Source organism: Thunnus maccoyii, chromosome 8 (genome assembly GCF_910596095.1).
Source record: "Thunnus maccoyii chromosome 8, fThuMac1.1, whole genome shotgun sequence".
NCBI lineage: Eukaryota > Metazoa > Chordata > Actinopteri > Scombriformes > Scombridae > Thunnus > Thunnus maccoyii.
The window spans coordinates 3,016,552-3,043,827 of record NC_056540.1 but is presented as its reverse complement, the minus strand read 5'-3'; the positions used below and the strand labels follow the sequence as shown (position 1 = coordinate 3,043,827).

Here is a 27,276-nt window from a genome sequence, read left to right as displayed (position 1 = left end):
TCATGCCTGGAAACAGTGTCGTGTGTCTCTTCAATGTTTTGTTGACCCATCCATCCACCCTGACCTCCCTATGTGAACTAAAGTCACCTGATTTCCTCCTTTGCTCCTGTCACAGTTACTACAGCCACTGGAGGGCGCTGTCACTGAATGTCAATATATAACCACTGAATCATTTGGCAAAATAAACATCATCCAGCTATGCACCTACTGGTCAATCCAATACATGCAAAGACACAAACCAATACCTTGTAGCGTATGCTGAGTAGCATTATATTAATTCTCCTGTTCACTCTGCAAGCTTCAGATAGAGGAGAAGATGATTGCTTCCATGATATTTCTGCCTCATAGGAGTCAAAACTGCTGTGTAACATCTTATGGTCTTTGAAAGGCCATTAAACTAATGGATGTATACTTCAAACTTGACTCCCTGGTTTGTATCCCATTTTCTCTCCAGTATCTGTAGTAGTACACCCAACCCAATGCATTTTTTGGTCTAAATACAACCTTAAGGTCTTAGTAGGTGGGCTAAAAGTGTTGTTTTTCCTACACTTTTACTGCAGTGAAAGAACACAGATCACAGGTTACTTAATTGAATAGAATTGTTGAATAATTGAATTTGTTTGGCTAACATAATGGCCATCTGACAATTAGTTTATGAGATATCTTGTGTACAAAGTTGACAGTTTCACCTGAAAAGCTAAACAAATGCTCATGACATGTCTAAAGTAGAAGTGGTTCATTCTCTGAGGAGCATAACTGTGTTGAGTAAATGTAATGGCAATCTGCCCTTCAGATTTTCATACTTCCTGAGCACAATTTTAAGCTGACAATGGCACTAGAAGAGTGACAACAGGTCACTAGTAGTAGTTAGGATTCATCTGGGAACCATGAATATCCACAGCAAATATATTAGAAACTTGGCTATTAATTGTTGAGAATTGCACTCCACTGGGTCGTACACCTCAGCCTGTGAAAACAGTTGTTAAACAGTTTCTATGGCTCTAAGGAGCTTTGTCTATTCTGCAAAATAATCAGATATCTCAGCTTAGACTTGACTGAAATCAGGAAGCCTGGGTTAGAAAATGGGGCTTGGAGTTTAAAAGACGTGAGCATTACCAGGCAGTGAGGGTCTGACAACGCTATTGAGATGTAATATGGGAAGTGTAGGATCCAGTGTTTTTGGAGCTGCCCCATACTAGGGACAAAATGTCACACTATCTTGGCCCCAACTGCTTTGACCATTCTTCTTTTAGCTATGCCATGCTAGCAGCATGAATGGCCATGCAGTATTTCAAAAGCTATAGGATAGATTGCTATGACACTTGGTACAGATATTCAAGTTCCCCAGAGGATGAATTCAAAAGTTTTTGGTGACCGACTTTTCATCTAACACCACCAGCAGGTCAGAGTTTTCGATTAGACAATGAAATATCTCCACATCTGCTGGATGGATAGCCTAAAAAATTGGTACAGAAATCCTTATTCCCCACAGGATGAATTGTAATAACTTTGGTGATCCCCTGACTTTTCATCTAGCGCCATCCTTCCCTTGAGCCTCAGTGGTACTTGTGTTTAGTGCTACTTAGCTAATGTTAGCATGTGATCATGACAAACTAAGATGTAGAACATGAACAACATTAAACCTGCTGAACATCTTTAGCATTTAGCATTAGTCTCCTAATTTAAATGCAATATTAAACAGTTTGAGTTCCCCTTTAAGTGTTAGATGTACTACTGACTGACCAACCAGCATTTGGTTAGGCTCCTCTGCAAGGGATAAACATATCTATAGATATTATGGGGTACTGGGGGAGAAAACAATTATTACTGATTTTTAAATAAATAGATTCAGTAAAAAAAATCAAGTCAACAAAGAAAAATGTGAAAGAAAAACATTTCCTTGACACTGTAATAAAGTGGGACCTCAAGGACAGGAGTTGAGGGCTGATTCAAACTCTGGACATGGTGGTTATGTGGTGCATCTTATCCGCCAGTCACTCTTATTTTATTTGACCACCTCCTTCCCTTTACCCATTCATTTATCCACTCTTCATCTCTTTCTAAAGCCATTATGCAGTGGGACTCTAAGCAGTGTGTAGTGATGAGGAGAGATAGCAGCCTCTTTTCTTCCTCCTTTCTACACCATCCTTTTACTTACCAATAAATCACTGAGAGATTTTCTCAGTCGCTCCACACGCTGTAGTAAAACTGAGGCAAACACTTTTTTTTTTACGATTCCTACTGTAAGCTAGGGGTGATGTGCTTCATATTCAGATGTTCCACAGCAGCAGTGGACAGGATTAGATTTACAGCATAATGAAGGTAATAAAATATCAGACACGCACCTCCAGCTATTTAAATATGAGTAAAGCAGTTTTTACCCAATGCAGAATTACAGATGCAATTACATTACTGCATATAATAGACCAAAGGCAGACAATCACTTCAGATGCATTGATGGTTTTTTGTTTGTTGTTTTTTGTGAAGTGAAGCTGGAACTTACACGTTCTATTCTAGAAGTAAGAAAACCTCTTTCAAATTACATTGACATTGTAAATTACTAAAAATCAAGCCTTGGGACATAACATTACTCAACAGTATGTTGTATGGTACACTCTATATCAATATATGGATGGTATATTTTTTTAAAAAATGGTCTAAGTGGACTAAGTCATTGTTTATTTAATATCTATGTATAATTTTTATCTTTTTATGTTGAAAGTACACCATTCCTGTAACTCATAGTGGGGCTAAACATCACCAGCTCGATACACGAGTAAGTTCAATGGTGAGTCTTGAGGCCACAGCAAGTTCATACATGTCTGTAATAACAGCAGGACAGTGTAGATATTTTAAACAGTGGAGTGGATGAATATTATGGATATAGAAACCAAGTTACAACGACATCAGTGCACACTTTAAATTTCCATGGGAGCTGTAATTTTTTGTATGCCGACAAATTAATCATCATTTAACTACCACAGAACTTGCTACACAGTAAAGGAAACTCATTGATCTTAAAACATGGATAGTAATCCCCGGGAACACATTATATTTTTTTCAGAAAGACTGACGAAAGAAAAACCCTCATGTATGTTAAAGGGGTGGACAAAATATTAGGAACACTTTTCAATATAATGCACTCCAGTACACCACCATCACCCACTATGACCTCAATAATAAACATTAAGTAGAATAATCACCTTTCTGACAATGTCACCAAAAACTGAAAATGTATAAGCTTCATAAAAGTAGAATTTATGGCAGAGCTGTTGCAGAGCATTTGATTGTACAGGTGTTCATAATAAAGTGCTTGGGGGGTGTATACATCATAGCAGATTGTAGGTCTTGTAATGTACACTTCCTTTTGGTTTGGGGAAATTACTGAGGTAAGAAGATCAATATGCTACTTTTGTTTATCTGCAGTAAGTATGAAGCTGGAGTCAGGACGTGGTTAACCTTGCTTAGTGTAAAGACAGGAAGCAGGGGGAAACAGCTGGGCTGACTCTGTTCAAAATTTAAAAATAAAAATATGACTTCTAGTAAATCTAAAGAGTTAAGTGGTTAAGTTAAGAAGTTAAATTCTGTAACTATTTCTTGGCGAACAACAGCTGGTTGTAGTGAATATGCGCAGCTTCCTAGAGTCTTGTTGTCACAGTGAGGCTGCCAGGTTTGGTACCATCGGGTCTGTACAGAGACCTATAACAAACCCACGCTCGCTAACTGTATCTGGCAGCCCGTGCTTGCTGAACACACTGCTTAGAAGCACTGAGCAGATGGATTGACAGTTGTTAAAACCACAAAATGTAACCTGCTGTTTTTACATGTCTGTTTGTATGTGGATTAAACAAAAGTGATGTGTGTTATATTAGTAACGGCTAATGTTGCCTGGAACAGCCTCCGGCAGAGATGAGGAGTGGGCTACAGAGGTCTGGTAACCTCACTTCTTTCTAACTCCATACCCACAGATTTGTTTTGTTTTCAAACTTGTAATCTTCAGCCTAAACCGATGCTGACTCAAGTGACATCACTTAAAATACACACACACACACACACACACACACACACACACACACACACACACACACACACACACACACACACACACACACACAGTTTCCTCTGCCCTCTGGAACCACAAAAGGCTTCATACAACTTTTATCACATATGCAGTAGTACTCCCCTGCACCTGAAAATAGATGTGTAAAATCAGTAGAGTTAATATTAAAGATGCACTCCAGACATGTATTAAAACATATAAAAATACTCTGCTTGGAACAATAATGTGTGTCTGATATGGTTAAACTATAATTACCACATTAAAATCCTTAAAATGGCATCTTCTCCTTCTCCCTTATTAAAAATTCCAAAATCTATCAATATAATAATATTTTTTCATTTCAGAAGTTTTACTGTTGGACACAAGATGTCTCCTCCTTCACTCTAAAGTCCATTCTCAGTGTCTTCAAGTTTCCACATCACACTTTGTGTAAGTTTCATACTGGACCAGGATTGGCTCCAAACTAGTTGTGATGTCACAAATCCTACTCGTAAGCCCGTCCTTAAAACTTTCCATTTTCAGCAGATGAATATGAAAACAACCTCTGCACATACTTCATTCCAAACAGTGAAGCTCAAACATCCAACTGAAGGAACAAGAAGAAAACTTCTTAAACACTCGGGCTGAACTGTCACATGGCTCAAAGTTCAGTCAGTGGGGGACACATACCCACTAGAAACAAATTATTAGTGAGTATGTGAGGTGCTGGTGTATTGTTACTATTCTAGTCAAAATTGTCAGTCCACTTTGTAAACTGTAGTGCACTTTTCAGGTGGTCAACAATTCTAAAATGCAGCCATTACATCCCAACCATTTTGGCTGTAATCATGTACTTTGATTTCATACTGTCAAGTTCATTTCTGTATTCAACAACTGTGCAGTGTTCAGTTTAGGTACAAGTAAAATCAACAAAATCTTTAAAAATAGCATATGTGGTATCCAAATCATCAGAGCATTATGTGAAATGCTGAGGGAACAGACTTAGAGTAAGAGCTTAAACTTCTGGAATAGCACAAGTAATGTATCCCCTCTACCCTGCATAAAGTATCCCTAAATTTCAACTGAGCTTAAGTGTAACTTGTAAATTTCACCAGGATGCTTGACAATAATGAGTTGTTGACCTCATGCAGATGGTGTTGTTGTCACCAACCAATGCTCCTTTTTATGACCTCACGACCTTCAACCCTCTCTTTCTCTCACTCTCTCTCTTTCCCCCTCTCTCAGGATAGTATGATGTCATGTCTCAGTGCCTCCCCCATCCCACGGGACCATAACCAATCAGCCAAAGTGCTGTCCCCCCACTGAACCTCTTAACTCTCGACCCTCCCTCAAGCTTCTGACCTGTCACCTCGCCATTATCTGCCCGGCGACACCTACCACTGACACCCTCTTTGTGCATGTGTGTGTGTGTGTGTGAAGAGAGGGAGAATGAGTTAAAGAGTTTACATTGGTGGATACAGTATCTTTGTCACTGTATTCATGTGCTGGAGTGTATCAATCTGTGTTTGAGAATGGGTGCTATTGTATGTGTGTGTGTGTGTGTCAGTGAGTGACCAACACGTCATAGTCACAGGTCAAAGGTCACATGCATAACTTCTCCTTTAAACAATAACCATTCAGAAGTGGCAGGGCAGCCACACACACACACACACACACACACACACACACGACAGCCTCTATATGAGTGGATGGAAAAAGTCACTTCATCACACTTAAAGGTCTATTAATCATACTAACCTAAGCTATGCACACACACACACACACACACACACACACACACATACACACACACACATTAATTTATCTTTTGTGAAGTGTATAAAAAGATATAAATTGCAATGATACAGAAAGACAGTGCCTCCCATAAATGACATGTCATATCTCTCTACTAAAGGAAGGACTCTCTGTATGTCTGTATGTATGTATGTCTTTTGTGTATCTCCTGAACCATTCATCTGATTGACTCCACACTTGGCAAGTCTATGGCTGAGGGCCAAAAGGAGTGCAGTGTCGAATTTGGTGCAATTTGGACATAATATACGTTTAATATTAATAAGCTTTGAATAAACCAGCGATCAGCAAGCCACTCTGCTCTGTGCAGGGGCACAGCGTAGCTTCAGGGCTCTGCCAACTGACTCCAGAATGTCAGGGAGAGAGTATAGAAGAGGTGTGATATGAATCAGAGAAAAGTTCTCTAAAAAGAAAAAAGTAGACAGCAAAAACAGAGCTTTTAATCAAATATGGACACTTACCCCATGTCTAGACAGAAAACATAGTGTTAGCAGCACATTTAGCAGATCAACAGCAACAGAGAGTGATGACACAGGAAGTGTTCAGGTACACTGTTGTTTTGGAAGCACTTAGATCCCAATACACAATGACTGTAGTTACATGTATAAAACAGAGCAAATACTTCCCACAGGCAGTTCAAAACCAGTTTGTCTCATATGTTCTGAGACCGTGGTGATTGTGAAGCACCGCTACAGACAAAGCACAAATCTTTCGAGCAAACATAGTATGAGCAGCATGTTTAGCAGATCAGTAGCAGCCAGTGAACTGTTGTGCTAACACAGGAGGTGTTCAGGTTGAACGGAGGTCACCTGTGTTTTGGAAGCGCTCAGAGCCCAGTACACAATGACTGTAGTTACATGTGTGAAAGGGGCAGTTCAAAACCAGTTTTCTGGTTTTAGTTTTCTTTGGAGCAAACATGCCCACTCATATCTGAACTGAAGAACTGAAATAAGCAATCGGCCCGTTCTGAACAGACACATTTTGAATGGGCACTGCACTAGTCTCTCATGATGCCACAATGCTTCACATAAATAAAATAAAAACAAAACAAAAAACATCAAGGTTCAGACTAACATAGCATATGTTGAGCAATAACAGCCTTATGCTTATCAGCGAAGTGTTAGCCTACAGTGAGTGGTAATATGTCATTAGCATTAGTTTAAAGAGTTTAACCTGAAGCCTGTAATACGAAGCAAGTTCAACATACCCAGGATATCTTTTCATTATCTGGCTTCACTGAGCCTAACATTGGCCATCCAGATAATCGGTACTATGAAGCTTGTTATCAGCTAGCTCAGTGAACTCTGGGTTTTCCCATCCAGCTACAAGCGCATTCATGTGAAAGAGGCGTGGTTTTTAATTACAAGCGACATCATCAGAACCATGTGTAACCCTGTTAAAAAGGGACAATAAATAGTTTAAATATGTTCATGTTTGATAAAATGTGATTAAAAGTATTAAGAATAATATTTCATGAAGGTTGATAAAGTTTGTTTAAAAATAGTTTAATAAATAAGTTTAAAAAGTTTAAAAAGATTCAAATATGCACTTTAAGATATTTCATGTTATTTTGAAAAGTCTCAGGGTTAAAGAGGAAGTACCGATTGAGAAAAGTGTAATTCTGGTAATTAATTGGTTAAGATCTGGCTAAACAGGAAGTGTGTGTATTTTGTTGTGTGAGCGAGAAAACTTGACATGCAAGAGAGAGCGCGCGATACGGAGCAGAGAAGGGAGAACTGCCTGGCGTTTAATATGTTACAGTAAAAAAATATGCAGAGTACGGACACTGTTTATGAATAATAGGTAGAGATAAACGGACAGTGAGTCTCAAAGGACTGTTATTCAGTGCAGCACCGTGTTCGAGTTTAAAGGAGTACTTTGGCAAAGAGTGTTCAACGAGGAGCACAGCTAACAGCTAATGTAGCTCACATTAGCTTAGCTACGGACTTCATCTGCGTGCAGCTAAACCAGCTACTCAACTGGTGAAGTTAGCCTGCGGTGTGCCGGACCTGTTCAGTGTGATCTGCGGTGAGTTCTACCGGGAGAGTGGGAGAAGTCATCTGCAGCCGACGTGGCCGCAACACGCTGGTCCTGACAGGAGGAATCGTCTACCTCATCCCATGTATCAGCAACCCGCTGGTATCGCACAGGGGACGAGGAGTACGCCATTACGGCAGTGAGTTGCCATCTGTTTTATTTCAGCGCTTTAGCGTGAAGCAGCCATTTTGTTTCTGGCTACAACGCACACAAGCATCGCTTCAGGCCTGCATCATTAACACTGGGTACCCATATCCTTTTCAGCTAGTTATAACTGCCGGCTTTAGGTGTGTTTCATTATTTGGTGGTTTTATAATGAGTGCACTCAAAAGGGGTATTTGAATATTAAGAAATTGATCATTTAAAAGGTACTGAAAAGTCTTTTGAACTTGAGTGTTATATTTGTGTTTTATTTTCATTATTAAAAGAATATTTGTGTTTACATTTACAACAGTAAATCTTTAAAACTTACTTTTTTCTTGTCATTTGTATAAGTGTCTGAGAAATAGTACTGTTGATGTTTACCGACATATTGAGAGTACTTTTATTTCAATTGGCAAGTGTTTAGGAGAAAGGTATAAACTTAAAGGATACTTTAATTCTTATTTCATTTATCTACAGTTTTGATTAAAAACATTAAAAATTAGTATTAAAACATTCAGTGAGTAAATAAAAGTGTCTTACATTATAGAATAAATAGAACTTAGTTCACCAATATTATATTACAGTGTACTTGTCATTCAGTATTAGTTAATCTTAAAGAAAGAGATTTCTAAAACATAAAGAACTTGGGAAGCGTACCTCATAAAAATAGACCAGCCGTCTAGAGGGCGCTACATAAAATGGAGGCACCGCTGGGATTGTGGGTTAATTAATGCTGAAATTGGTGATTTGTGACTGTAAATTTCCTAGTGTGTGAACTATTCAACTGTGAAAAAAAAAAAACTAAGAAAGACAAACAAAACAATATATGGTGATATTTAACTAACAGCAGCTAAAGTGTCACAATGTACAGGAACCAGCTGAAGAACTGGTGTCGAGGTGAAAACCTGGATGAGAGCCATGCCTTGCTGACCATCGTTCCTGAGAAGACAGAAACAGCACACATAGTAGAGACTTTGCAAACTGTAAAGTGCTTGGGACGGGTACAAGTGAGAGGAAGAATGTTAAACGAAACTACAAATGAAGTGCTGGTGCTTTGCGAGTGCAAAGAGAAATTGACTGATGCAGACGTCCCAAGTGAAGTTTTGAGCTCAGATGGACAAACTGCATGGAAAATATTCACTGTGGCTCAGAGCTCAGACCCTGAGTTGGACTTTAACCGTAAACTGCATGCTCTTCTACAAGCAGAAGGAAAGTCCACAGAGGATGTTCAGGCCTTGCTGACCCCGCACATACCTCCCTCTACAGAAGCCATCCTTCGTGCTGTGGGCGATCTGTTTGATAAGACTGTCAAGCCCTCAGCAGAAAGTGGAGGATACCGCCGCCTGCGGATCTTTTCCGGTATTGTGCCTACACCAGCAGGAGAGGAACAATTCGACCACTGGTTAGAGCAAGCTTACCTGATGGTTGAAGAGAGTGAGGGTTCTGCTAAAGACAAGAGGAGAAAGATAATGGAGAGTTTAAAGGGGCCAGCTCTGGAAGTGATAAAAGCAGTGCGTCTCTCCAATCCTGACATTGCCCCTGACAAGTGCCTGGAGGCTCTGGAAAACGCCTTTGGATTAGCAGAGTCTGGAGACGATTTGTATTTCACATTCAGAATGCAGCAGCAGCAACCTGGTGAGAAGCTATCTGATTTCCTCAGGAGATTAGAACGTTGCCTGTCCAAAGTGGTACAAAGAGGTGGTCTCACTCCCCTAGCCATGGATGGTGCACGGCTTGAGCAGCTTCTGAGGGGTGCAGTTAATGCTGATCTGATGTTAATCCAACTGCGACTGAGGGAGAGAAGAGCTAATCCCCCAACTTTCCTTGAGCTCCTGAAAGAAATTCGTTCAGAAGAAGAATATGAATCTTCTCGAGCAAAGCTGAACCATTCAGTGTATACAGTTCACACCAAGCTTCAAGAAGAAAACAAACACTCAGAGATACAGAGTTTGAGAGCTGAAATTAAAGAAGTGAAATCAATGTTTGCTGCGCTCTCTACACGGGACAAAGAGACACAAAATGAGAACTTTCAAACTAAAGTGAGAAATGTCCCAGAGACTAATGCTGATCCAGAAGTGATAGCTCTGAGGAAACAACTGAAACAGTTACAACAAAAGGTGAACTCCAGATTACCTCAATCGTCTACACCTTCTCCCACAGTGATGACTGTAAACACTCAAAACAGACAAGGGGCTGAGACAGAAGAGCGTTTCTGCTATCGCTGTGGCGAAAATGGACACATGGCAGGGAAGTGCAAAAACCCTGAGAACCAAAGCAAAGTGATCCAAAGACTCATTCAAGCTCTCAAAAAGGCTAAGACCCATAGCACTCAACCTACTACTGATGTCCCCTCACCCAAAACTGACTGCACTGTGAGGAGGAGTGTAGTAGATCAGCTTGCCCCAACAGGCATACCAGAGGGTCTAATAGGGCCACCATCTTTGGAGCCTCTGAAAGTTAATGGACATTTGTGTGATGCATTACTCGACAGTGGCTCAAGAGTTAGCATCATCTTTGAATCCTGGTACAGGAGACATCTTGCTGATACTCCTATTCGCCCAGTAAGTGACCTTAACATTTGGGGTTTAAGTGACTCTGATTACCCTTATCTTGGCTACGTGGCAGTGGACCTAGAGTTTCCCAAAAAGGTAGCGGGTACCCCAACAGCCCTGTCAGCCCTGGCTCTCATTTGCCCCGATCCACCTGGTCCTGATCAGACACCTGTGATCCTCGGGACAAATACCAAGGCTAACCTATCCAAGCGGCTAGCCCAGCTGCGTGACGATAGAGTTGAAGGCACTGTAGCCCACGCCTTTGGCATACAGAACACTTTCCCAGAAACAGTGAAAGAAAAAGCCATTGACTTGTCAAATGAAGAGGATGACGAAATAGGTTGTGTAAAGTTGGAGGGTCGAAGCTCACTTGTCCTACCTGCAGGTGGCAGCATTAAAGTAGTCTGCAAAGTGGTGCTTGAAAAGTCCCTGCCAGATGACATCTTGATAGTAGAGGCCTCCAGTACAGCTACTCTCCCATCAGGCGTCATGCTCCAACCTATGGCAATACCCAGTAATGCTGTGGACATTAACCGGCTGACAGTTGTGGTTCATAATGAGTCGCAGAAAGAAGTGACCATTCCTGCCGGTGCTGTCCTGGGTCACCTGTGTGTAGCTGATGTGGTTACCACAGTGCCAAAACAAAAGCCAGAGACTGAGGATGCTTTTGATGTCAGAATGATCGACTTTGGTGAGTCACCTGTCCCCGAAACATGGAAAGCAAGGCTCAGACAAAAACTGTCTGAAAGAGCAGATGTATTCTCTCTTCATGAACTAGATGTGGGACTCGCCAAAGAAGTGGAGCACACGATCCGCTTATCTGATTCACGACCCTTTCGTGAACGCTCCAGACGCATCGCCCCTGCGGATATTGACGACGTGAGGCGTCATATTCAAAAGCTACTAGCTGCAGGCATCATTAAAGAGTCCAGAAGTCCATATGCATCGCCCATAGTGGTTGTGAGGAAAAAGAATGGGGATGTAAGGATGTGCATTGACTACCGCACACTAAACAGCCGCACTGTACCAGATCAATACACTACCCCACGCATCGATGAGGCTCTTGACTGCCTGTCGGGTAGTAAATGGTTCTCAGTGATCGACTTAAGAAGTGGTTACTATCAAATAGCCATGAAAGAAGAGGACAAAGAAAAGACTGCCTTTATCTGCCCTCTCGGGTTCTACCAATTTGAGAGGATGCCTCAAGGCATAACCGGAGCTCCTGCAACCTTCCAGCGCCTCATGGAGAAAGCAGTTGGAGACATGAACATGCTCCAAGTAATAGTCTATCTGGATGATCTGATCATATTCGGAAAGACCCTGGCAGAACATGAAGAGAGACTCTTAAAGGTGCTGGACAGACTCAGAGAAGTAGGGCTCAAGATTTCACTTGACAAATGTCAGTTTTGCCAAACAAAGGTCAAGTATGTGGGTCATATTGTGACTGCTGAGGGTGTTGCTGCTGACCCTGCAAAAATCGAAGCTGTGACCACTTGGCCCCAACCTTACAATCTCAAGACCCTACGATCCTTTTTGGGTTTTTGTGGTTATTATAGACGATTTATCCACAACTACTCCTCCATCGTCCGCCCTTTGACTGACCTCACTAAAGGTTATGGCCCCCCTCAGCGTAGCAAAAAGCCAGTAAAAGGGAAGAGAGATGTTTATTTGGATGAGAAGGAGCTGTTTGGAGACAGGTGGGACGAGTCATGCACTGAAGCCTTTGAAAAAATCAAACAGTGTTTGACAAACGCCCCTGTGCTCGCCTTTGCAGATCCTGATAAGCCCTACACACTGCATGTCGATGCTAGCCTTACGGGACTGGGAGCTGTGCTTTATCAGGCATACCCAAAAGGCTTGCGACCAGTGGCGTTCGCAAGCAGAAAACTGAGCTCGTCAGAAAAAAACTACGCCATCCATCAGTTAGAGTTTCTGTCGCTGAAATGGGCAGTTGTGGAGAAATTTCACGACTATCTCTACGGAGCCCACTTTACTGTGCGTACAGACAACAACCCTCTAACTTACGTCCTGACATCAGCAAAGCTCAACGCCACAGGACATCGGTGGCTGTCGGACTTGTCAGTGTACGATTTTAACATTATCTACAGACCAGGTAGAAATAACATTGATGCTGATCTGTTGTCACGCATAGAGGCAAGAGATGAGGAGACGGAATGGCAGAGCATCTCGCAGGCTGGAGTCAAGTCAATATGCCAGCGAGTCGGTGTTCTTGGCCCATCGGCAGACTCCCCCAAGTATGCTGAGCAGCTTGGAGCTCCACCTGACTGCATTCCTGACGTGTATGCTTTCCCCACACGTCTTCAGCTTAACTCACTGGAACAAATGTCCAGGCAGGACTTAATGGCAGCCCAAGCCCAAGACGGCTTGATAGCACCCACCATACAAGCTTTAAAGTGTGGCAAGTGGAAAGACAACCCAGAGTTACTCCCTATGAAAAGAGAGATGGGTAAGCTAGTCATGACTGACGGGTTACTACATCGGGTGAGCACATGCCACACAGGGAAAAAGACACAGCAGCTAGTGCTACCTGCCAAGTTCAAAGCATTAGTACTCAAAACCATGCACGATGACCTTGGTCATTTAGGAGTGGACAGAGTCACTGACATGATCAGGAGCCGATTCTTCTGGCCAAAGATGTCAGTCGATGTAGAGCAATATGTGAAAAACTGCGGAGAGTGTGTGCTCAGGAAGACTCCATGTCAAAGAGCTGCACCGTTACATCAGATAGTGAGCTCTGGACCTATGGACCTCGTCTGTATTGACTTCCTGTCTATGGAACCTGACTCAAGAGGAGTGAGTAATGTGCTTGTCATAACTGACCATTTTACGAGATACGCCCAAGCTTTCCCCACTCTCAATCAAAAAGCTCTCACAGTGGCAAAAGTCTTAGTGGAAAAGTATTTTGTACATTATGGCTTGCCATCTCGTATTCACTCTGATCAAGGCAGAGACTTTGAGTCTCGACTCATTAAAGAGTTGTTAAAGATACTGGGCATACAGAAGTCAAGGACCACCCCTTACCACCCCCAGGGTGATCCCCAACCTGAACGCTTCAACAGAACTCTGTTATCCATGTTGGCCACACTCAACCAAGAAAAGAAGCGGCAATGGAGTCAGCATGTAGTGCACCTGGTGCATGCATACAATAGCACCAAGTGTGACGCCACGGGATACTCCCCGTATATGCTGATGTTCGGCCGAGAGGCTCGACTCCCGCTGGATGTATGCTTTGGGACATGCCCAGATGGCAAAGTTGACCAACCACATTCTGCATATGTTGCCAAACTGAAAGAGGATTTGCAGACAGCCTATAACCTGGCCACAGAGGTCTCTAACAAGAGACACCAGCAAAATAAAAAGGCATACGACAAGAGACTTAGGTTCCACAAACTAGAACCTGGCGACAGAGTATTGCTGAAAAACCTTGGATTGAAGGGAAAACACAAACTGGAAAATCGCTGGTACAATGTCCCTTATGTTGTAGTGGATAAGTTGCCAAACTTGCCTGTTTACAGAGTAAAGCCACTAAACGTCAAAGGGAAGGTCAAAACATTGCACAGAGATAATCTCCTTCCCATAGGAGATCGAGTGAGGATACCAGTGCAGGAGGAAATGGAGAATGTTCCAAAGAGACCTGTGACTCGAAGTCGTGTCCCCAACCGACACGAAAGAAACTCCACAGATCACACTGTACAAAGAGAAAGCCATACCTTGAGTGATTCTTCTGATCTGGAGTGTGAATGGCCGACCAAACCCTATAGGGAGTTAATGGGAAATCTCTTGCGAAGGAGAGAAAGACATAGTGCTGAAGGATCAGAGCAGTTGGAAGTCCTCAGTCCTTCAGAAGAGAGTCACTCAGAGAGAGACCACTCTCCTGTAGAGCATGTTCCAGATGTCCCTCAAGCAACCGACTCTGAGTCAGGACCACTCTCCAGTGAAGATGAGCAACTACCCTCGAGCTGTTCTAATGTACATGTGACACCAAAGCCAAGTAGGCCAAAAAGATCATTGAAACCAGTTGTAAGACTTACCTATGATGAGCCAGGAAAGGCCAAAGATCAACCCATTACCATTGTACATAGAGGGGTTACTATAAAAATTGGTAAGCACTAAGCTGGGTCTCATAATCTCACCCTTAATACTTTGAGTAGAAACTTAAGTTAAGTTTTGTAATCTGATGAGGACATCAGACGTTTAAAGGGGGGAGGGTGTAACCCTGTTAAAAAGGGACAATAAATAGTTTAAATATGTTCATGTTTGATAAAATGTGATTAAAAGTATTAAGAATAATATTTCATGAAGGTTGATAAAGTTTGTTTAAAAATAGTTTAATAAATAAGTTTAAAAAGTTTAAAAAGATTCAAATATGCACTTTAAGATATTTCATGTTATTTTGAAAAGTCTCAGGGTTAAAGAGGAAGTACCGATTGAGAAAAGTGTAATTCTGGTAATTAATTGGTTAAGATCTGGCTAAACAGGAAGTGTGTGTATTTTGTTGTGTGAGCGAGAAAACTTGACATGCAAGAGAGAGCGCGCGATACGGAGCAGAGAAGGGAGAACTGCCTGGCGTTTAATATGTTACAGTAAAAAAATATGCAGAGTACGGACACTGTTTATGAATAATAGGTAGAGATAAACGGACAGTGAGTCTCAAAGGACTGTTATTCAGTGCAGCACCGTGTTCGAGTTTAAAGGAGTACTTTGGCAAAGAGTGTTCAACGAGGAGCACAGCTAACAGCTAATGTAGCTCACATTAGCTTAGCTACGGACTTCATCTGCGTGCAGCTAAACCAGCTACTCAACTGGTGAAGTTAGCCTGCGGTGTGCCGGACCTGTTCAGTGTGATCTGCGGTGAGTTCTACCGGGAGAGTGGGAGAAGTCATCTGCAGCCGACGTGGCCGCAACACGCTGGTCCTGACAGGAGGAATCGTCTACCTCATCCCATGTATCAGCAACCCGCTGGTATCGCACAGGGGACGAGGAGTACGCCATTACGGCAGTGAGTTGCCATCTGTTTTATTTCAGCGCTTTAGCGTGAAGCAGCCATTTTGTTTCTGGCTACAACGCACACAAGCATCGCTTCAGGCCTGCATCATTAACACTGGGTACCCATATCCTTTTCAGCTAGTTATAACTGCCGGCTTTAGGTGTGTTTCATTATTTGGTGGTTTTATAATGAGTGCACTCAAAAGGGGTATTTGAATATTAAGAAATTGATCATTTAAAAGGTACTGAAAAGTCTTTTGAACTTGAGTGTTATATTTGTGTTTTATTTTCATTATTAAAAGAATATTTGTGTTTACATTTACAACAGTAAATCTTTAAAACTTACTTTTTTCTTGTCATTTGTATAAGTGTCTGAGAAATAGTACTGTTGATGTTTACCGACATATTGAGAGTACTTTTATTTCAATTGGCAAGTGTTTAGGAGAAAGGTATAAACTTAAAGGATACTTTAATTCTTATTTCATTTATCTACAGTTTTGATTAAAAACATTAAAAATTAGTATTAAAACATTCAGTGAGTAAATAAAAGTGTCTTACATTATAGAATAAATAGAACTTAGTTCACCAATATTATATTACAGTGTACTTGTCATTCAGTATTAGTTAATCTTAAAGAAAGAGATTTCTAAAACATAAAGAACTTGGGAAGCGTACCTCATAAAAATAGACCAGCCGTCTAGAGGGCGCTACACATGAATGAAGTACTTCATGATATGAGATGAAACAGTGATACCAAATACCTGCAGAAAACTTCTGTTTTATGGACAGCAAAAAGTTATATTCAACGAAGTGAAATATAAACAAGCCTGTAATCATACAACAGCATAAGAAGATCTAGAAACACTAGAAATAAATTCCACATATTAAAAGTAGACTAAGTCTTAAAAGACATGTAGGAATTATTTTATATGACTTGAATATAGAGGGAGTATTGTTTGCTATTCAGTCGAATGATGAAGAAACCATTCTGAATCTACCACACTAAAAAAAACTTAACAGTAATGCCAGAGTGTTTCTGTTACTGAAGCCAAGAGTGGAAAGGTAGTTAATGACTGATGAGGTCTAACTGACCCAGACGTTGCATCTATAATCATGGGAGCCAATTAACAGTGTGTGAATTATATTTCTAATAAAAGACAATATTTGGTTTTTATTTCCAGTTATCATCACACAGTTGTCTCATGTTATTCTGAGCTGCAGTGATGGAATCAGAGTGTAAAATCATCCATACTGTCAGCTGTCACTCTCGGGATAAAATCAACTTAAACAATTAAAATGCAGCTAAAATCATCCTTATGTGTTTAGTGTCTTGAATGATCTCTCTTTTTGTTAGAAGCTCTGTTTTGAAACCAGAGTGAAAACAGAAAGTCTGGAACAATAAAATGTTTCCACTGACAAAATAAATAAATAAAAAATATATATCGCTCTTTTTTACTTGTCACTGTATTGTAAACTGAGGACTTTTGTCCATGTCGGGATCTTGTAGGAATGATGACTCTTTTTTTCCAGTAATCTGAATGGTCTTTGGTTGAAGTGTTGACAGGTTGTGATCCGATCCTCTGAAGTTATCCTGCTCTGGAGCAGGTTAGCTGTTCAGCATAAGTTACCATGGTGAAAATGTAGATTTAAACCTGAAGTTACCTCGCTAACCCCGAACAAACAAACAAACAAAAAAACAAGTCTGAAGCCCCTTGTGGCATCAACATTCATTATGTCCCACAATACATTCTGTATGTGTTGGAGGGAACAAACAGTCCTATCACTAGAGGGGGCTATACAGTAGGCTAAGTAGATTGATTTACATGATCGTGTTAGAGAACAGATTATAAAATAAGGGATCTTGCTCTGAGGAGCATGAATGTGCTCTGTAAATGTCAGGGTAATTACATCATGAAATATATTTCATTGTTAAGTTGTCACAAAAGGAAAGAGTTTAGGAGTCACCAGAATAAATAGGGTTTATCCTATGGGGAACATTAAATCATGGTAAACCAGCCATTGGTTGTCTTGTGTACAAAGTCGATTTGGGCTTAAGACTGGGAGATATGACATACAATTCAGGCAATCCAGGAAAGATTAGGAGGTCACTGCAATCAGTAGGGTTGATCCCCTGGGAAACATGAATGTCCACATCACATTTCATGATATTCCAGTCTTGAGATACCTTTATTAACTACCGACTATCAACTTTAAAATTTGGTCTGAGGGCAGTGTAATTGAAAAGCTCATGAGGTGTCCAAAATGGAATGGGTTTATCCTCTGGGGAGCATGAATGTGATCAGCAAATAATCTGCCCATTACAATTTATATTCCTTGCATAAAATGGAAATTTTGGCTAGATGATGGTGCTAAAGGAATGGACAGGCAGATGACAAGAGGTATCATGATTCATTTTCTGGGGAACCAAAATATTTGCAAAAAATATCATGCATATCTGGACATTATTTTTTTTTAAGATACCTTGTCATGAAAAATGTTGTTGAGCAAATTTAATCCAATGGCGAGACACCAAAATCATTAGAATCCATCCTCTGGGCATCATGAATGTCAACACCCAATTTCATGGCAATCTGGCCAGTACTTGATGAGGTATTTTTCTCTGAACCAAAGTGTTGTATGTCTGTTAATAAAGCCTGCTATCACTCAGCACAGTGCATGTTAAAGTGTTAGCATGGAGCCTGCTATCTCTGCTTTCAAGGGTTGGATTACAGAAGGTCCTTTGTCTGTCTGAGTCTATAATAAGTAAGTCATCTTTTCTGTGTGAGAGTGTGTTTGTGAGTGAGTGAGTAGACAGTGACCCAGTGGCAAGAAGCCCTCCAACCACAAACCACAGTAGTTAGCATCAGAGGTGCCAGAACAACATGCAGAGAATGTGAGCTGTGAATTTCCACCTCCCTTCCACTCTGATCTAAGGTTTTTTTTTTATTATTTCCTATTCTCTATTGTTTCCCACTCACACTAGAAAGACAATCCACTCTATGTTACCCCCACTCATGTTCGCTCTCTTTCTCATTTATTTTTACCAAACATTTCTGCTGTCTTTCCAATGATGCTTGGCAAATTCCATGTTTTTTCAGGCTGACTGCAGCCAGCATTTAACAATATGGTGAATGCTGTCTGACATTCCACTGCATTAGGGCTGTATGCTTATGTGATGGCTTTAGAGCAATCTTGGCGCTAGAGACAACAGCAACGGTCCAATGTTCTTAAAAGCTGCTGCATGCTCCAGGAAAAATCATGCAAAGCTGACATGTGCTGACTACAAGTGTATGTTTTTGTGAGAAAGAGTTAAGAGGACAACAAAGCTGCAGATCAGACCTATATGGATATTAATTGTAATTCCATCTTCCCAGTTGGTGTTAGCAGCCTATTCACAGTTTGTGATTTTGCATTGTTTGAGCCGTTTCATGAATACTACTGTCAGGACAATGAGTTTATTTTTGTTTACAACTCAGCATCGTGTTTTTGTTTTTATATACACACTAACTAATAAATTATGCATACAATTCTGTTTTAAGCATCCTCCATATCCTACAAGTAGCTGCATTAAAGACAGTTAGAAAAAATCATTACTACATGACATAAATCCCTGACTTATAACTGTACTGTTAGAGGAGCCACTCCCTCAAGAACATTACTGTGAGAATGTGCCTATCATTGCTATTTTTGTGAGAATTCAAACGTTTTGCACCACTCTCAGAGGTGGTATTCTGCATCTAGACATGTGCAGTTTATAGCTGCAGCAGCCTGGAAGTGCAGTTTTTCCTACAAGCTGAGGTGCAGCTCACATATAATCAGTGAAGTCAAAGGAGGATCATGCTACAAACAGGAAGAGATATGAGATGTGTGGTTGACTGAACCTTTGTTGGATTTGACTTCGGTTCTCAGTTTTCTGCCTCTAAAAAGAAGATGCTGATAAGTGCATGAGTTATATTAAAGGTGTGAGGTAGTGGAAATGTATTTAATTAAGATTAATTTACTTGGATCTGTTGAAAACTCCATGACTTTGTCACAGTGTTCTGACTTGTCATCAGCAGCAGAAACACAGGTGTAACTAATAACATTACCGATGGCTCTGTTTCATTGAGGTGTCCCAGTAACTCATGCCAGTGAGCCATCATGCACAATAAATAGAACCTAAATGGAACGCAGCCAGCATTAGTGATATTGATTACACCTGTGCTTTTTACGCTATGACATGTTAAAATGTGCGCAGTAAAAAAGGCCTATTAGTTCAAAAACAAAAAAGAGCAATAGAGTTGTAGCTGTGTGATTATTGATCTTGTGCTTAATACACCACCTTTGTGACTGCACTCCTTTGACAATACATTTACAACGCAGTGGTTTGTGTTTTTTAAAAGTCATTTTTTTCACATCATTCCTTCTTTTTCTACTCCTAATTACTTTGTTCAAAGACAGACACTCTATAATTAATGAAGACTGTTATGATTTTATAATAACGACATATATTTTCTGTGGGAGCATAATCATTGCATTAGAAAATGTTTTACTGTTGTTACCTCATTAAAGGATTATTCTGGTTTATTACAGTTTGGGTCTTTTTTTGGCCATAATTTCTATCTGTAATAGTAAAATTGGACTCAACACATTATTTGGTGAGATATGGGGATGCTGTGACATTACAAAAAAGAAGTCCAACAGGTCAGATGATCATACCACTTAGAGAAGCATTAGTGGATTCGTTGTCCATTTGGGGGCAACAGGACAAGTCACGAACACTGACATAAAAAGTTGTTAGCAAACAAATTACCGAACGGATTACACATCTAAAATCACACAAATCTCTTAATTGATATTTTGCTCTTCTTTTCACTTCCATTCTACATTCTTTAACCAGCTGACATGTGATCACGCTATAAAAATAACGTTTTATTCAGATTATGATGTGCTGCAAGAATAAAGTTTAATAAGTGATTCTTACCAGCATCTGTCATTCACACCAGCTTGCATCCTATACTGACAGCCTTTCCTTTACTCTGTTGACTCTCTTTACAGTCATCTGAAGGCAGCAGGTATCTGCTCCATCTGCTGTCTCTAATTGGAGTGATGATGTCACTGTCAAAGCACAATCATGCATGGAAGATCCCCTGGTTGAATTTTGTGCAACCAGCACCAGACTGTGTGCACAATAACCACAAAAACCTCCATGCTTATGTGCACAAACTGTTATTTTTTCTCTCTGCATCTTCTTCTTCTTTTTGTGTGTCACATTTTTGCTCTGTCTTGCTCTGTCACATTGGATCTCACCAATACAGAATTATAAAAAACCCTCAGTTATGATTAATTACTCTGTTCAGTTTCTAATGCAAATCAACAGACATGTTGATAGTTCACACAGTTCCATGATAAATCATAGGTCAATTAAAACTTTTCTCTCTTCTTTTTGATCCTCCCAAACCTCTCTCAGTGTCTCCATCAACAAGCACCAGGTAACCGGAGACGATGAAAATTAGTTTTTAATGAGTCTGTACAAAGTACTGTACCGCAGGAGGGGGCCGCATTTCTAGCTGTGCCAGCAGCATGACTCTGGGGATGACAATCTCGGTCAGTCCGTCAGTCCACCACTTGGATCCAGACTGAAATATCTCAATAGTTACCGGATGGATTGCCATGACATTTTGAACAGACATTCATGGTGCCCGGAGGATGAAGCTCACTCACTTTGGTGGTCTCCTAACTTCTCCTCTTTTGCCACTTGGAGGTGGTGACTTAGTCAAAAGTAGCAAATGTGATTGGCCATAACTGCCACATCCTCTAACACACCCACCTATAATATATGATAATGTTCTTTGTTTTTTGTCTAATTCCAGCCGATATCTAAGTGCGAGCCTGGCCACAAAACTACAAAAATGAAATTAGCATGCACTGGAGACACTGGGCAAAATGCACTTTGCTGCTAATTGCGCCACAAAAATAATCTATTATCTGTTGTTAATATAAAATGATTGATTAGTGCAATTTTGAAAAAAACAAAAAACAAAGGTAAGATTATTAAATTGTGAAATATAATCTGGCTAAACTGCTGATTTGTTTTCAACCTGCCTGAACATCTAACTGCTCATGTTTCTTGCCCCATCATACTAAGTTGTAGCAAGGTCACCATGTGAAATGATGGACAAAACTACGCCATGAAACCAAGTTGCAATCCGTTAGTGAGCATTTGTATTTCAGCACCACAGCATTTGATGTCTCTCCAACCTGAATCCACCCCCACTGTTGAAAGGTGCATGCGGAGGAGGAAGGACGGCAGCAAACTGGAGGAAAAAATCTGCAATAAACTGTCCTGTTGCCATCTGATGTCACAGTGAGAAGGAAGCTTTCCCATTTGAGATAAATCAGTGGCCTCAATATACATTTAGTGAGAACTCACTAAATAGCTGCAGCTTATTTGATTTGATTGACTTCAATCATATCACCACTGAAATATATTCAATGAAAAATCGATCATACCAAGCACTGATATCAATTATAACTGTCACTCACTGTGAGATGATGATTTGTGAGTTATTAGGACAAACAGAGAGAATCCATAGACCTGTTCAAAGATTGTCAAATCAAAAGTCAACATACCAGCTGTGAAATGTGACAGTACAGTAGAGTTGTGGATAATTGGATGACTGTTTATTCAGACAGAGCATTAAAACAATAGACGATAGAACAGTGTAAGTACAGCCTGTTTCCCCCTGGATTCCTCCTCTCTGTGGCATATTGCAGATGTATTATAGATGATGTTCCTGTATTAAGCAGTGGTGAGAGTAGATTGAAGTTCCTGTTGGTGCAGTCTCCTTTGTCTGAATCATCACTTGGGGCTGTTCGAACTTTTTTCACCACTCTGCTTGTCAGCTCATGTTGCATCTTGCTTCCTTTCAAAATATTTGTGGATTTGTTCCTTTTCCCTTTTCCCAAAACACATCAAAATATATTTTATTAAGTACCAGTGCTAACTTACACATGTACACACTCTTGCTTAGTGCAAGGACAGCAATGGAGTGCAAAGTTGGGTCATGACAATTCAGTAAGAACAAAAAAATATGCAAGGGGAAGTTACTGGCATTATTCTATATATTTTTCTCATGGTCAACAAATCCCAGACCAAAACCCACAATGTGTTAGTCCATCTTTCAATACTTGATACTCTGACATCCCTACTCTGTCTGTAGCTCCAAGCCTACTGGTTCCTACTGAAGACAAAAATGTTTAAAAAGGGTACAAATATATGGTTTCATTTTTTAAAAATGTCCAGTAATTTCCTAAAACAGCTGGTTACTGTAGTTATTATCAAACATAACAGGAGAAAATAGTGCATGTGTTGGGGACTATTTTCAGCAGCGAATGAATACGCATTTGGTGCTCTAGTGAGTATGTCTGGCAGCAGGACAGTGTGTGTGTAATTGAATCAAGCAAACTACAGTGTGTGTGTGTTCATGGTAATGAAGGAACATGTCACTCAGTGCAACAGTGTGACTCATTGATGTGTTTTAATAGCTTCTGGACAACAATGGAGATCTATGACACAGACGAATGAGATATATCAGGCTTTGATACACACACAACACTTGTTAGTAGATCAATTCATTGTTGGTTTGACTCTGCACATGGGATCTATTGACAATAACAATATAGAGTATCACCACTTATCCTTGAGGATTCTGTCTTGTTGCAGAGTCTAGATTTAATACTGGAGCTGAAACAATTAGTCAATTAATATATCAATCTATATATAATCTATATAGATTATAGATTAATCATCAAAGTCATTTTTCAGCAAATATGCCAGTTCCAGCTTCTAAACTGTGATGATTTGCTACTTGTCTTTGCTTGTCATCTGTCAGCAAATTGAATATCTTTTGGGTTTTGGACAAAACAAGACATTTGATCACCTTGGGCTTTATGAAGCTGATGATGTGATGAGCAATTTTCACTATTTTCTAATATTTAATAGACCAAACAATCAATCAATTATTCAAGACAATATGTGACAGAAAATAAATGGTCTTCAGGCATGCTTAATCTACCGATTCATGGTTTTCACTTTCCACAGACAGCTGCGGACTTGCACGCAAACATGCAAGTGGTTCCATACATACCAGAATCGGAGGTCCGTAGACACAGACACGTTCCACATGTATGCACTAGTGAACAAAGCTGCAGTGTGATAACTTTCCAGAGTTGTAAAATCCAGTCTATGAATATTACAAACCGCAGTGCAGTGTTTTCCTGATAAGCCTTTAAATATAATAATCAGTTACACCAACCGGACTTGCTGCATCGTATTTCATTGTCTCACCGGCACTTTAAACAACACAAGCACACCAACACAGCCCCTTGTATTGTTTTACACAGGGCTGTTTTCAGTCTAAATGCAGATGAGGAGTTTCTGTATGTTGCATAACAACAAGAAAAAGTAAAAAAAAAAAAAAAGAAAATGATGTGTGCTTAATGAGAATAGCAACACAGTACATACAGCAATACAGGCATATGCAGAGGACATGGATCCTCACGGCCATGCAGACGTAAAAAAAACATTTGTTCTTTAGGCAGAGAAAGGAGAAGAGTTATACTAAAAGCCTTTATTTAGGCAGGCATATTGGTTAAAACGGTTTCTTTTCTGTGACCAGTTTTTCATCTTCAAGAGCACCTTGAGATTTCCTGGACTTACTGCACATTCATTTGAGTAAGAACTGGGCCTCCTCATCTTTCTTTTATCCCAGAAAATAATCAACAGATTGATTCATAATGAAAATAACTGTTAGTTGCAGCCCTACTTAATACTTTACTTCTTACTTTAATACTTTATTTATTATTTAAGTTCATTTTATGCTTACATGGTGCATATTTCTAAATAAATCTGTGTTTAAACCCAGGGCAGGATTGTATTACCAGCAGAGGAGCCCTGGGTTGTCTCTGGGGCTCTGAACAAAAGACAGTGTTAAAAATTACCTCCATAATGGATGATTACGCCTCATGATTGATGTCCCGGGCCAATGCTCAGTCGGTCATTGGCACATGGGAAGTAGAGTGTCCCTTATGTAGTGAGCTGGAAGTAAGGGTGTGGAGGTCAGGGTGGTGGATGGCGTGTAGCACACTTGACTTCCCATCACATACCTGCAAATAATGTTTACCTTTTTATTACCCGTAACCACCATCTTTCCCTAGTGTGTTAGTGGCCTAACCCTAACCACAACCTTTGCCACGCTGTTGTAGCCATGCATATTGTAGAAAGTGAGAATTGTGGCATTGAGTGTAATTCAGACTAACATCAACATTCTTGTCTGGTGACAGAGTTGAGCTGCCATGTGTAGTCATGTAGTCTGTCAATAGGGGCCCACAGCTCATTTTTGCTCCAGGCCCCTTATCAGGTTATTCAGGCTCTGCTGCTGTTAAGTTCATAACAAAAGCAAAATGATCTGTATGTTGATGGTAACATATAACACAAATGCATTATGCAAGGTAATAAACACGTTTGCCTCTAGGTAGCTTGTAGTAGTGTTTAAGCTGAACTGGCTGCTGTTTCTGTCTGCTTCACTGTGTTCTGTGATTGTTGCTAAATCCTGATTATGACATTCAAATGTCTCTTGTGTGAATAAAATATGTAATGTAAATATATTATTAACCTAGTAGTGTGATCATATTTAAATGTTTTTTCAGTGTTTAATGTGAATTACTACACAAACTCATATTGTAAACTTTAGTAGTCACGGCATGAAAGCAATGTTCAGTCTGAATATGAGACAGAAATATGTGTGTGTGTGTGTGTGTGTGTGTGTGTGTGTGTGTGTGTGTGTGTGTGTGTACTAAGTTAGCGAGAAACCCCAATCATGAGTCACTCTGGGAGTTTATGGCTCATACACTTTTCAACAAGCTGTCTTCTGTCTCTCTGTAACACTCATCTCTCTGCATCACTCCTTTTCCTCTGCTTTCTATTCATTTGTAGCTCAATCCGCCTTATTAAATCTCTCTCTCTCTCTCCCTCTCAGTCTCTCTCTCTCTGGTCCCTGCTGGCAGTGAGTTCTAATGAGAAAACACAGGGGACCAACAGAATAATTAGGTTAACGTAGATTTGCATGTCCCCCTTCTCTCTCTCTGCACAGACACACACACACACACACAGACAGACACACACACACACTGACACACACACACACACACACACACACACACGCATGCAGATACACTCTCACACTGCGTAAATATGATTATTGCTCAAGGAGGGACAGTTTGAGTCTGTGTGTGTGTGTGTGTGTGTGTGTGTGTGTCTGTGTGTGTGTGTGTGCATACTGTATACGTATGTTTCTCCATGTGTACATCTGTGTGCGTCACAACAGGCTATCCTGCACCTCATCACACACACACAAACACACACACATACACACAAACACAGTTACAAACACACTCTCTCTCTCTCTCTCTCTCTCTCTCTCTCTCTCTCTCCAGGGACTAACAGATAGCACCCATTACTGTCAGGCTCATCTGCCTCTAATTGGCTGTGATCGGAGCCCGTCGCCCCCTGGAGGGAGGGGCCTCAGATTCAATTAAACCGTGTGATTGGTCCCTCTAAATATTTAATGTCCAGGACTAAAAACAGCCTGGGCAACACTTCCTGGAATAAACTCACTATGACCAATGTCGACAGACTGTGTGTTTGTGTGTGTAATCTATTCGTATCAATGCACACAGTATATATGTATCTGTCTTCCTGTGGCATTGTGTGTGTCTCACTTTCTTTTATTTTCTTTTGGTGTGTGTTAATCTATGTGCTCTGAAATACAGTACACAAATCTATCTCTTATGTGTGTGTTGTCCTGCTCAGAAAGCATTCAGACCCCTTCACGTTTTTTACATTTTGTTATGTTGCAGCCTTATGCTAAAATGACATATGACAAAGCAACAACAGCATTTTAGAATTTTTTGCAAGTTTATCAAAAAGGAAAAACTGAAACTTCACATTGACAAAAGTATTCAGACCCTTTGCTATGCTTTGCTTTGCACTTTAAATTTAGCTCAGGTACCTTCCATTTTCTCTTGAACATCTTTGAGATATTTCTACACCTTGATTGGAGTCCACATGTGGTAAATTCAAATGATTGAACATGATTTGGAAAGGCACACACCTGTCTATATAAGGTCTCACAACTGACAGTTCATAGCAGAGAAAAAACCAAGCCATGAGGTCGAAGGGACTGTCTGCAGAACTCAGAGACAGGATCGTGTCGAGACACAGATCTGGGATAGGCTACAAAAAATTTCTGCTGCACTGAAGGTTCCCAAGAGCACAGCGGCCTCCATAATTCGGCTGCCCGGCCAAACTGAGCAATTGGGGTAGAAGGGCCTTGGTAAGAAAGGTGACCAAGAACCCGATGGTCACTCTGGCTGAGCTCCAGAGATCCTGTGTGGAGATGGGAGAAACTTCCAGAGGGACAAACATTGCTGCAACACTCCACCAATCTGGGCTTTATGGCAGAGTGGCCAGACGGAAGCCTCTCCTCAGTGAAAGGCACAGGAAAGCTCAGGTCAGGGTTGAGGGAAAACCGAACGGAGCAAAGTACATAGATATCCTTAATGAAAACCTGGTCCAGAGCGCTCAGGACCTCAGACTGGGCTGATGGTTCACCTTCCAACAGAACAATGACCCTAAACAAACAG

The 27,276-nt window shown here is 40.6% G+C and overlaps 1 protein-coding gene across 1 annotated transcript; it reads left to right on the top strand.

Moving 5' to 3' along the window:
• Positions 1-7,241: 7,241 nt before the first annotated feature.
• Positions 7,242-16,304, top strand: LOC121902121. The gene has a single exon (XM_042419338.1). It carries the CDS (start codon positions 8,896-8,898, stop codon positions 14,716-14,718), a length of 5,823 nt encoding a protein of 1,940 aa, XP_042275272.1. The 5' UTR covers positions 7,242-8,895; the 3' UTR covers positions 14,719-16,304.
• The last annotated feature ends 10,972 nt before the right edge of the window (positions 16,305-27,276 follow it).